The sequence below is a fragment of the Gopherus evgoodei genome, chromosome 2 (genome assembly GCF_007399415.2).
Source record: "Gopherus evgoodei ecotype Sinaloan lineage chromosome 2, rGopEvg1_v1.p, whole genome shotgun sequence".
NCBI classification, from domain to species: Eukaryota; Metazoa; Chordata; order Testudines; family Testudinidae; genus Gopherus; species Gopherus evgoodei.
Window position 1 is genome coordinate 235,562,367 of NC_044323.1, and position 13,272 is coordinate 235,575,638.

Consider the following 13,272-nt stretch of genomic DNA (forward strand, 5'->3'; position numbering starts at 1 on the left):
ACAGAATCATAACTGCTCCAGGAAACGTGTTGCATGACAGAGAAATCTTTAGCCAAGACTCAAGCTTTCACCAGCGTGGAAAGCTGTTCTCATGAAGCAAGAGGGAGTCTGGCATCATACTAAAATCAAATTTAGAAAAATCAAATGTTTCTGTTTAATGGTCTGCCTGGGTACGTGAGAAAGAAAACTGGGCATTGTAGTAAGTGCTTGAATTGTATCTACAACCTTCATGTTTTTCCATGGATTTACTGTTGCATTACTCCCCATTCTCAAACAGATTTCTTGAACTGCAACCTTAATTTTAATTTAGATTTTTTTGTACATTTGTTTGGCTTTATTTATTTATTTTGGTGTTATGGAATGGGTGTGAATTCAAGAAAGTTTTATTTTCAATTACATAAAAATGTTCCAACATGTTGGTTTTAATGGCTTTTTTTTATCTAACACTGAAGATGGCACATCTTTTAAAAAATTACAAGTTTCTGTCTAATTAATAAGAAATATAACATCCACTTTTTATCATAATGTAAAAATAAAGAATCTTACTGATGGAATGAAGTTTGGCTCTCAAAACTTTTTCTATAAAAAAGTAGCCACATAAGTAGGTAACAGATTAAGATAAATAATTTAAATCAAGTTTTAAACTAATCATTTAAATCACTGTAGTTTAAACCAATCCACCCTGCATATTTCTCACAAAAAAGTCCACAGGGTGTACCAATCAATCCACATTCATAAATCTACATCCCAATTTTATTTGTATGCAAGTTTGGCAAAACAGACATATATCTGGTACAGCGAATTAGCAATATTGCTCAATCTAGCAACACAATACCTTTAGTATGAAGTACTTTTGTGATCAGCTACATTTTAATTTCCTCTAAGAAAGTACTATAATATTAATAAATATTGCAATGAAGCCATTTTATGCCATTCCTCACCCTGTATCCCCCACAAAGTGACAATAAATAGATAAAGTATTCTTAAACATATTTAATTTGAGAGTAAATATCTCAGTCACAGTCCTGCATTTGTATTAGCAACAGAAGAAATGTTTTTAATAAATAAGGATTAAAATGACTTTTTTCCATAATTATGCCTCACTTCAATAAAATATCTCTGGCAACCGCGAGCTGAGAACCAAATTTATTCAAATATTATATGTCTATACGAAGCTGGATAACTAAACTACTTAGAGCATTCATATTACTCACCTAACCCCAGGCCCACAAATTCATCAGGTGCCTGATCCTTCGTTCCAGTAAAAGAACCTTCCCTGCCTCTCACCGTCCCAGAGATGTAACGTGGTTTTACTCCAGTTCCTATTAATTGTGCCAGCTCAAGTTGACTAATACATTTCAGAATCTAAATTAACACAAAACAAACTATTTAACAGCAAGAAGTGGATTTTTAAAATATTTAATATCCTCATTCACTTTTATAAAATTCATTATGAACGGGCAGATTTCAGGGTTTTAAAAAATAAAATTCTCATTTACACATATACATACATACTACACACCCAGACTATATGTGTATACAGAATATGGCAAAAACTAACAGTAATCTTTTAAAAATACAGTTACTATCACTTCACTTTATGAACCCAATCCTGCAACTTTACTCATGTAAGGGCTGTAGAACTGGGTCCAAAATATGCAAGTCTGTGAAGATACAAAATAAAATTATAAACATAAAATGAATGTGTACATATAAACACCCACTCTATATACATACATACATACATACATAGCACATACATATTCAAAACCCACTGTACTCCTGAGGGAATTGTGTGCCAGGACATGGACTTGGCAGCGATACTGCACCCAACCCTGACACAGCACAAGGGCTTGACCTTCCCCAGAAACAGCCTGGGGCCCTGGCATAGCAGGTGTGGGCCGGCAGGCTCAGCCCAGCAGGATGCAAGTGTGGAGGAGCTTAGTGTGGGGGGATCCAGATGTGGGGTGAGAGCGTTCTTTGTGGGACAGTCTGGGTGCAGGTGGGTCTGGGGGAGAATCTGGATATACACGGGCTTGTTGGTGGAGAGGAGTGAGGGGAGGGGGGAGTTCTGGTTGCAGGGGCAAAGGGACTGTATGGATGGGGTCAGAGTGAAGGTGGCTGGGGCTCAGCTGGGGGGTCTGAGTATTGGGGCATGGGGTTTGGCAGGGGGTTCAGGGTGTTGGGGGCTCAGGAGGGGGTCCGGGTGCTGATGGAGTGGGGCTTTGTGGGGTGGGGCTCCAGGTGAGGGGGGCTTCTAGGAATGATCCCCATGGATAGGGGTTGAGGCTCATTGGGAGGGAGGATCCAGTGTGGTTAGCTCAGCAGGGGGTGGGGCTGGGTCCAAGAATGGGGGTTCGGATGCAGGGGGTGGTCTGGAAGCAGAGGGGATCCAGGTGTGTGTGTGTGGGGGGATCAGCGGGGTGTGGTCTCGGTGCAAGGATGGGGGTCCAGACGCAGACGTGTACGGCTCAACCAGGATTCTGGGGCCAGGGGAGAGGGAAGACTCAACGGAGTTGTGTCTGGGTGAGGGAGCATCCAGATGCATGGAGGTTGGGTGGACAAGGGAGCAGCTTTCCACTGCGGCTAAGGAGTGATGGGGCAGGGTGCAGAGCCAAGGGAGATTTCTGGGGGTGGGTCTGACCTAGTCTTCACCATTCCGTGCAGGGGAAGTATGCTCCTCTCCCACCCCCAGCCCAGCCAGACTACCAGCTGCTGGGTGCAGGGAGGTGGGACTTGATGTGCATGCATGCATCTCCGGGTGCAGGGGATTGCAGATGAGGATTGGCACAGTGGAGGTTCAGGTGCAAGGGAGTGAGGCTTGGTGAGGGTTCTGGGTATAGATGTATAGATGCATGGAGGTTGAGCAGATGGGGGGGAGGAGGCCTGGATCACACACCCCTGCCCCCCGCAGAAATTTACCTCTTCACTGGCTGCTACAGGCGACCTAAACAATGCACCTGCGCTGCTGGGAAGGGGCATGTGGCTGCTCTTGCAGCTCCCTTTGAATCCCCATCAGAAAGTCATTTTTCTGCAGGGAAGCAAAGAAATCTGTGGAGGACATGAATTCTGCATGTGTGCAGTGGCACAAAATTCCCCCAGGAGTAACACTGTATACAAAATCAATGTATTTTCATGTACATACTTTCTTATAGTTAAGAATGAACTACTCTTGTACCTCATGCCAAGAATTTCCTAAATAGTTTCCATCTGTATGAGCCACTGTGATGAGTGTTTTTATTGTGTCAATATTCTTCTGTTTCATTTCAGTTATACCAGAACTCACTGTAAGCAAGGTAAATCTTGCTAGCGCTTGGACATAAGCATCTCTTTCAAGCTACAGAGGGAAACAAAAATGAGTTGTTTCTGTTAGTTTACTTAACTTGTCAATGTCTAAATATCTTTTGGTTCCTTTATGTATTATGGAGGCAATCAGACAATTTTTATTTTGAAATCGTTATCTCTTATAATAATCCCATGCACACATGAAAAGTGTATTAGGAATATAGCATCAGATGTTAGTTCTGTATGCCCACTCTTTGAATAATTGTATGCACCACCCATCTATGCAGTAATCTGAGCTGTTTGGTTTATAAGGCCCATATCCCTAGCTTACCCTACATTGACATAGATTTCAACCTCAAATAGCTGGTTGCAAGACCTCAATGGCAACTACACTGAAAAGTAGGGAGCCATTACAGTCATGAAATTTAATACTGATTGTTGCTAAACTCATCTGCAAAATCTCTTTGCTTACTGAAACTTAAAAACAGGGGAGTTTTCAATGAGAACCTATATGTTACTGAAAAAAATAAGGTAGGTTTCATATAGCTGAATTTCAAAGCATTATATTAACTTAAAGCATCCCTCTCTCTTTCTCTAATGAGCTATAGGATAAGGCTCTCCTTGTAAAACTGTAAACCTGGGAAGGTAAGGTGTCACATGTAGCAGTCTAAAGCATGTCATTTTTAGTAATTTCTTCTGAAACAAGATGCTACATTTTGTATTTCAAGTTAAGATAAACAAATATTCAAGACATCCCACCAGATGAGATGCACTCACTGTAAAAAACTGTAAGGGAAAAAAAAGATATATGACTCCCCAGCAGCCTCTCCCCAGTTGAGAGATACTATTGCCCATGCCCAAGCGCTGCCTTGCCATGATCTGCTGACAGACTTTCACCAGAATAAGTCCTCGGAGAGAGGATCCAAGAGATATTTATTAATTGAAGGCAGAGACCTACATTATGCATTTGTGTGTTCAGAAAAAGAACTACTATAAAATGAACTTGTTATAACCCAATTCCTGAGCTCTAGAACATCTGAATGTAGGAGCAACCCTTTCTGGATAGGTGAGTGACTGACCTACCTTCCATGTGAACAGAGTAGAGCTACAAAGAACAAGAGAAGGGGTTTCTACATGTGTATAACTGATGTGTGTGGATGACTTACTCATGTAGAGGCCAAAGGCCAGAAAATACATTCTTTGGAAAAGGAAGCTCATTACAACTCTATTTCTCATATGAACCTATTGCAGGAAGTAACTATGAGGAGATTAGAATTGATCTCACAATGAGTATTTGTGGTTACAGCTCCTGGAAAGAGGGTTTCTTATAAATCTGATTTGGATAATACCGGAGGACATATTTTTTCCCTTTATCTTTTTTATAAAACATGGACCTAGCCTGCAGAATTCCACTCCTGCAAAGTCACAAAATAGATATTAATTACAAAATGCAGCGAGCTGTTTGGGAATTTATAAGGCAGGTTTTTAGATAAAAGTTAAAGAGCAAAAGAGCTGGAATAAAATGTGCTACAAGCAGAACAGATATCCATTTTGTTGGGTACAATCTAGTATCTTTTCTGTATTTGTGAAAATCCTCAGATAAGAAGTCAGCAATGGCCAATTGGTAGCAAACAGAAATTCTGTGTGGGCTGCAAGGTTTATAAAAATTCCAGTGTATATGAAGTCCAAGAATTTACTGCTAATTTATTTCACGTAGAAAATACTGGCAGCAGCATCAGAATCTTGTATAGCTAAATGTTCGATAAACCTGTGGGATTACATAATTCAATGGGCCATATTCAATACTGACTGGCATTCTACTTTACTCTGGACTTAGGCAGAGTGAACACAGTTCAATCAGAGGAACACTCTCCCATGATACCATCAGATGAAGAGGGACTGCTGAACAAAAAGACTCAGAGTCAAATCTCCCATGAAGAGAAAAGCAGTAACAGAGAAATTTAAGGCACTCTCTTCTCATGGCAGATGTTCTATTTTCCCTCATGAAATGAGAAAGAAAGAGTGATGCCTTTTTCTTACTAACCACCACTACTACAGAAGGGGAGAAAAACAACAAATGAGCCCACCCATCAACTAAAAAGGATAGGTGAGCTGAAATATGCAAATTAAGCACAGCCCTTGAGGACCCCATTCTGGAAAAATCATGGAGCAGGGTTGAAATAACTGGCTCTGTGGATACAGAGAAAGAGGTGGATGTGATATACCTTGACTTTAGCAAAGCTTTTGAGACGGTCTCCCACAGTATTCTTGCCAGCAAGTTAAAGAACTATGGACTGGACGAATGGACTATAAGGTGAAAAGAAAGCTGATTAGATCGTTGGGCTCAATGGGTAGTGATCAGTGGCTCGATATCTAGTTGGCAGCCGGTATCAAGTGGAGTGCCCCAGGGGTTGGTCCTGGGGCCAGTTTTGTTCAACATCTTCATTAATGATCTGTATGATGGGATGGATTGCACCCTCAGCATGCTCCCAGATGACATTAAGCTGTGGGGAGAGGTAGATACGCTGGGGGGTAGGGATAGGGTACAGCGTGACTTTGACAAATTGGAGGATTGGGCTAAAAGAAATCTGAAAAGGTTCAACAAGGACAAGTGCAGAGTCCTGCACTTAGGAGGGAAGAATCCCATGCACTGCTACAGGCTGAGGATCGACTGGCTAAGCGGCCATTCTGCAGAAGACCTGGTGATTACAGTGGATGAGAGTCAACAGAGTGCCCTTGTTGCCAAGAAAGCTAACAGCATATTGGGCTGTATTAGTAGGAGCACTGCCAGCAAATCGAGGGAAGTAATTATTCCCCTTTATGTGGCACTAGTGAGGCCGCATCCTGTGTCCAGTTTTCAGCCTACCACTTCAGAAAGGATATGGACAAATTGGAGAGAGTCCAGCAGAGGGCAACGAAAGTGATTAAGGGGCAGGGGCACATGACTTATGAGGAGAGGCTGAGGGAACTGGGCTTTTTAGTCTGCAGAAAAGAAGAGTGAGGGGGGATTTGATAGCAGCCTTCAACTACCTGAAGTGAGGTTCCAAAGAGGAGGGAGCTAGGCTGCTACTCAGTGGTGGCAGATGACAGAGCAAGAAGCAATGGTCTCAAGTTGCAGTGGGGGAGGTCTAGGTTGGATATTAGGAAAAACTATTTCACTAGGAGGGTCATGAAGCACTGGAATGGGTTAGCTAGGGAGATGGTTTTTTAAGGCCTTGCTTGACAAAGCCTTGGCTGGGATGATTTAGTTGGGGATTGGTCCTGCTTTGAGAAGGGGGTTGGACTAGATGACCTCCTGAATTCTCTTCCAACCCTGATCTTCTATGATTCTATGATCTGGTATAAGATATGGAGTGAAAGCCCCAAGACAGACTTGTGTTACAGCATCAGATTCACTTTAAAACTATAATAATGAAAAACAGATTTTAAAAATGAGATTTTATTGTGCTCAGAGGTGAGGATGCATGGCTCACAGAACTGTGCTGTGCTGTGCTGTGCAGGAAAAATCCATAAAATCAGAGAGACCCTTCCAGCTATCAATGTTATGATTTTATCATGACGCATAAAATACTGATTGTTCTTAGAAAGTGGTCTTGGGTAACAACCCATCTATAATTCTTCAACAAGACTGACACACAACATGAGAACACCAGTAGGAAGGTGGGAGAAAAATTTAGCATGGAACAGACAACATACTTCTCAAACATTCTTTATAAGGGAAATTTACCAACCATTCCTCAATCCCCAAATAGTCTTGTGTCCAAAATGGGCAATACTTATCAGAATCTTGCACAATAGGAACTTCCTAATCTAAACAAGAGAAATAAGCACAGTATCTTAGAGATCACTGAGTGGTAATTGTTGGCAAGCCATAATTATTTTAATGGCAACCAAGATACAGAACTCTCCAGAACCTGAAGGTAATATCATGGTCCTCACTTAAGAGGGAAAAGAACCAATAAACAATACATTTTCCTTTGAGATTGAGGATTAATCATCAAGAAAAATAAGCAGAAAGCCCTGAATGACAAGGAGCAACCTACAAACTGAATGAGATAAATCCCTATGTTTTGACAGAGGCCGATTCCAAGGAGCTGTTCTTAGTCTATATTGAAAATTCTGACATGCCGCTTTCAGTAAATTATTCATGGACCATTAGTTGCTTTTCACAATTTAAAGACATTTATGCTGACCAGTGTGCCTTTCATGTTGCCAGTACACGTGCTCAAAAGAAAATATGTTACATCACACTGAAGCCCCAGTGTTTTATTCTCTGATGGCAAGACAGATTCATTCACTGATGCCCATAATACTTGTGAAAGTGGAAGACATTGGCTTCTGCTGAGAGAGACTCCTACACACCTATTGCTAGTATGAGAAGGCAATTATTAACTGCCAAAAAAGTTATAAGAGGGAGATTACTATTTTCAGGAGGTGATAGTGTAAATGTGTTTAGCTTAGGGATCACTTTTTTAATAATTAAAAGTTTATTTTCTATTTTCAGTAGACTCATTTACAATTGTGGTGTCAAACATAAAAGAATTCAGCCTTCATCCCAATCACCAACATATATTCTCAGATTATGGAAGATCAGTACATTTATTGGCCATTTCCCTATACTGGCAGAATATTATGTTTAACAGCTGAGAGTTTAAAGCCATCAAAAGAAACTGATTCCCAAGTTTAATCAGTATTATCCACAAGAGCCAGTGTGTCTGGAATTCTTGACATCCCATTTTATGCGAGATGCATTAGTGCATTATGTCTGGAAAGACATTCCCAGTGCCACAGAGTTAAAATGATATCCAATTACAGAAGTCTCAGAATAGCTTTGGTCTCTCTCTAAAGATGAGCATAATGTTTCCACCAAGGTTCAGTGAACTACAAATTTTCAACTACACAATATATTTGAAAAAGATTCATGTTAAGAAACAGAACCTTTTGTGGCAAGATTTAAGATGAAAATAAAAAAAGTTTGTCTGTTCATCTGAAAACTCTTCTTCGTAGTCCTGTATATATGGAAACGTAAAGTTTTACAAACAACATCTGAAGCAACTTAGAATTTAAAATAAACTCAATGCACTCAGTTAAAACCAGGTACAGTAATAACTTCAGAACAAAGAAGTCACTGGGTATTGCAGTACTTACATCTTCAGGTAATGATGTAAAGAACTTAGTGAATGTACTACCATTCCATTAACAGCACCTAAGCCAAAATATTCTCATATAATCTTAACATTTAACATTACCTGAATGCTGAAAATGCATGCAATCCTGATTGCACATCGTATGCCTTCCAAACAAAGAGATGCAACTTCTGTATCATCACAGTCTTGTAGACCCACACTGAATGCAGCTAGGAATGGTGTCCATGCCAACTGGAACAATAAAACCACACATCTTACATTAATTTTTAATATTCAGTCTCAATAAGAGAAAACTTTATTCCAACAGAAAAAGAAGTATAAACATCACTGTATCTCGCTGAAAAATAATAAAAAACAAAATGCTTAATCCACAATAACTTCGGAGTGGACTTTCTACTAAAAAGAAATGGGAAGCAGAAATAGGGAAAAGAAGTTATAAGGCATGGGGATGATTTTGGACCAACTGAAGTGTAATACAGACACATAGGTTCTAGTGACAATGCAGTCTTGTCCAAAGCATTTTTTAAATTATATATGTTTGTTATCTTAGGCAGTGCGAGGGGTTCTAAAAGAGAAAAGCTGTGTGTAAGTTATATATAGTGGATATTGTTTTTATATTATCTAGATAACAGTTCTCCATATGCATACATAATTCTTTGCATAATCAGATACAAATAAATATATTTGCATATAAAGTTCTGACAATAGCCCCAAAACTTAATTGCACAGTGAAAGGTGCAATTCAAATTTGCTGAATGGTGCCATCCTGACACACACAATTTCAGAGAATTACTCCCATATAAAGAGTCAGATTGACAAAAATGTAACTGCAGAGTTCTTGAAAAACTGTTAATGAAAATATTTATCCTAGTGCATGCCTTATTTGTTAAGGGAAGTAAGATAGGCTGCTCCGCTCAGCTGTCTATAGCATATTATTATAATGATTTTATATTAGTTAAACAGCATGGCTAACTACTATTTGGCCTTTTTCATACGATGAAAAAACCCTAACTATACAATAATCATCCCTACCAAGGTGCCAGGGGTGGAGATAGAAGGAAAGACAGTTTTTCCCCTCTCCAGAGAAGGGGATTCTGACATTCCTACAGTGACATAACTTTCAGTACTTCAGTTTGAATTTTGAATGAATAGAAGAGGAGATTAGATTTCTATTACTTTAGCACGTCTTTTTCCTTTTCTTTTCACACTGAGATTTTCCCTAATGTTTATGTGGACAGCAGTACTATAAGTCATTAAGAGTGTTTCTAATAGGACATTGTTTGCATACTACAATTTTGCTGTATGGTGTGTTACACATACAGTTAGATTCACATTATGGTAAATTTCTAGAATTTCTTCAAAATGTACCATTTGCTCATTTAGGATGAAAATCATCCCTTATGAAGCACAAGTCCTATTTTGAGGATTTCAGTGGTTCACAGGCCTTGTGGTCGCACACAAGGTGAATTTCACCTGCACTTATTTTTATCATGATATACAACATCACTAGGTTATAAATTTCACTACTTCATTAACAGGAAAAGATATGCATACAGATTTGAGAATGTTTACAGAACCTAAATATGAGGAAAGCCAGGATGGAGTGAGCAAATATTTATTCTTTACTACATTGTAATCACTACTTTGAGATGATAATTATGATTCCAATCACTGGCTCTAAACATTAAGCTGTATTATTGGTTCTTACAATTAGTTAATGACTGGGAATGATAAAAGGATGAATGTCTTGGAACTGAGTCTAGTACACCTCCACCTCGATATAACATAAATTAGGATATAACGCGGTAAAGCAGTGCTCCGGGGGGGGGAGTAGGGGAGGAAGAGAGGTGCACACTCCGGTGGATCAAATCAAGTTCCATATAACGCGGTTTCACCTATAATGCAGTAAGATTTTTTGGCTCCTAAGGACAGCCTTATATTGAGATAGAGGTGTAATTAGAAACTCAAAGAGGAAGAGATATCCACTGAAAGCTCACATTACAGCTTTGGGTTTTTCTCCCTTTAAAAAGAGATGGGTTTTGCAGATATTCTTCTCTGCAAAGTAGAGAGAGAAAATTTTATAAAAATGGGAAGTTTGTTATTTTACATATGCTATGTGACTGACATCACATTCCTTAACTTAGATGGATCAATTTCCGTTTTTTAAAAATACTTAGGAAACTCACACACCCATAAATAATGTCTGTCACAGTTCAAGGCAACTGCACCTGTATTCCTACACTGTGGTCCAGCAAGGGCACCAACTCAAGGCTCCTGGCTTCTCAGCCATCACCACTCTTGGGTAGAGACCCACATCTCCCTCCTGCCAGGCATTTATTCAGGCTGCATTGTTCCCTGCCTACACTATGTTATTCCCAGTAAGCCAGACTCCCTAGACAAACCAGCGTCTGTGCTCTGCTTTTGCCTCAGAGGATATAAACAGTATCATTGCCCTCAGTTATAAGCTACCACACAGATCTTTCTAAGCAAGTCTATTTATATGCAAGGTGAAAGCACTACAGAGATAATCTATTAAAAACAACAAAGGAACCTATATGCATCATGAAATGCTTATCAGAGGTCACCTCAACTCTAAGGTCTTCCAGGTGTCAGTCTTTCCAACCCTTCCTTAAGGATTGCTCCCCCACAACCTGGACAGAAGGTTCTGTCTGTTTGTATGATCAAAAAAAAAAAAAAAAAAAAAAAAGGCCCTCATTCAGTTTAAACTCAGGGTATTTATCGGTTACCTTTGAAGAATACAATTTGAACCAATTTATGCGGGCCTGTTCAGATGATGGTACCACTCTGGATGTGTTAAAATCTGAGTGAATTTGCCTAATCACACTAACTGTCCTTTGTTCCTGGAGAGCTGTGAAAGCACCTTTACTTGCTAAGCTCCCCATTCCTACAGCCCTTCCACCACTACAGGGAAACGGTCTAGCAGGAGAGAAAGGCTCTGCCAGTTCCCCACTGCTGGAGCCCTTCCTCACCACAACAAAAGGTCCCAGCAGTGAGGAGCTGCTGAGCCCTTTCTCCACAGCCTCCCTGATTCTGGAGCCTTTCACTGACACCTGTAGCCACACACAACAATGTGGACGTAGTGAGCTTTTCATGCCAGCACACAGCTAAACATACATTACACACCGCCACCAATGGGGTGTAGTGTAGATGAAACCAGAGTTTGCAACTCCCTACCCATTCTGAAGTCTCACTGTCTCTGTCCTGACTCAGGTAACAGCACTGCTGGGCCTGCACATGACTGCTGGCTCCATACCATTTTCTCCTTTCCCAAGTTTGACTTCCTGATGTTACCTGGCCCAGTGGAGGGATCAGGAACTGATAGTGGGGGTCTGGGATGCATGCAGCATTCAGGCTGAAGTGCAGAAGGAATTGCAGTGAAGGAGGACTTCCTCCTCACAAATATATCTCACCCTGCCCTGTCTTTAGTAGCTAGAAACCTCTTCAACACGCCACTCAATAATAACACATAATCGACAGAAAGGTAGCCAGTTCCCAGATGTTTCAGGTTTTAATTTAATAAAACAACTCTTTGAGCTAAACCAATAATAAATTTCACACCCTATCAAAGCATCAGATTGTGTGTGGTGGTGAAGTGATGTGGATAACTGCTTGCTGAAGGCTGGAACGAAACCACCACTGTGTCTTTTGTTGGCTTTGCAGGCTCGTTTTCATCCTGTTTTTCTGCTGTTTCTGTGCCCTTAAACTACCTTATTTTTCTCCCTCCGTGCCTGTGGCTTCCTTCCTCTTCCAACAGGAGCTTGGCCTTTTCCCTGCAGCTCTCGTGGCCTGCAGTGCAGTTCTTCTGCAAAGTCTCCTCTTCATGGAGTTCATATTTTTCTGTCCTTTCTGTCTCTCTCCCCTTTGGTCTGGGACCTTTCCTGTCCTCACAGCCCTACAAGAGCTGCAGCTCTCTCCTCTTTCTATTCTACAGTGCAGCCCTGACAACACAGCTTGTTCTGGATGTTGTTCCAGTGCTTAGGGATGAGGAAAACAACCCCTCCTTGCTCTGAGTAACTTCACATACTCTTTCTTCCTTTCTCCTTGTTCCAACACTATGTTTGTTGAAGTGCAGGCAGATGTGAAGAGCACAGGGGTATATACGGTTGCATCCAGGGCAAGCACTTTATTACTAATAGTGTGGAAGTGGTTGAATAATTAGCATTTATTCCAGGTGTAATGAGACCTATAGTATTAACTCTAAGTACTTCCTACTTCAGCAGGAATTTGAATTGATAATCCCACTCCAGGCTGGTTCAGGACTAAGCCACCTTCTAAGGGAGTACTCTTCTCAATTATCAAAGACATCTGGTGCTCTGCTCTGCATTTGACAGTGTTACCATGATAGACAGAGACACATTTGAATATATATTCTTAATCTGGGAGCTGTTAATCTGAAAATCAGTTTTTAAGTGGGGCAAATAGAAGATTGCTTAGATCTACACCAAGGTAAGGACAAGCAATTCAGAACCACACATTAGCAAAGCTGTATCAAACACTAACCTACTCCTTCCATTGCAAACACTAAAAAGTAAGAAAATATTTTAAGTTATTGCACACCTTTTCACTATACCCAAGAGCCCACAAATTCACAATTCCACTAAAAGCAACAGCCTGTTTTGTTAGAATGAACTTCCTTTGGCCAACACATGACATAAAACAAATTAAATCTCCCTCAGAATGAAGAGGAATTCTTAACCAGAGAACAGGGCTGTGTAACAGTTACTGACTACTGCCTTGTCATTTCCTTCCTATGCAAATCCCTTCACGCTATTGCCTTCTCTCAACAAATATTTACAATTTCTCATTCATTCCTCATCCT

At 40.4% G+C, this 13,272-nt stretch overlaps 1 protein-coding gene across 3 annotated transcripts in view; it reads right to left on the reverse strand.

Annotated features, from left to right (window-relative positions):
• Nucleotides 1-13,272, reverse strand: part of ARFGEF1 (ADP ribosylation factor guanine nucleotide exchange factor 1) — a 179,699-nt gene that overhangs the window by 42,283 nt on the left and 124,144 nt on the right. For all 3 annotated transcript variants that reach the window (XM_030553237.1, XM_030553238.1, XM_030553239.1), the window contains 3 exons: nucleotides 8,535-8,663; nucleotides 3,179-3,337; nucleotides 1,215-1,365 (listed from right to left, as the gene is read on the reverse strand). In XM_030553237.1, coding sequence (XP_030409097.1) covers nucleotides 1,215-1,365; nucleotides 3,179-3,337; nucleotides 8,535-8,663 — 439 coding nt within the window. The remainder of the gene's footprint in view (nucleotides 1-1,214; nucleotides 1,366-3,178; nucleotides 3,338-8,534; nucleotides 8,664-13,272) is intronic.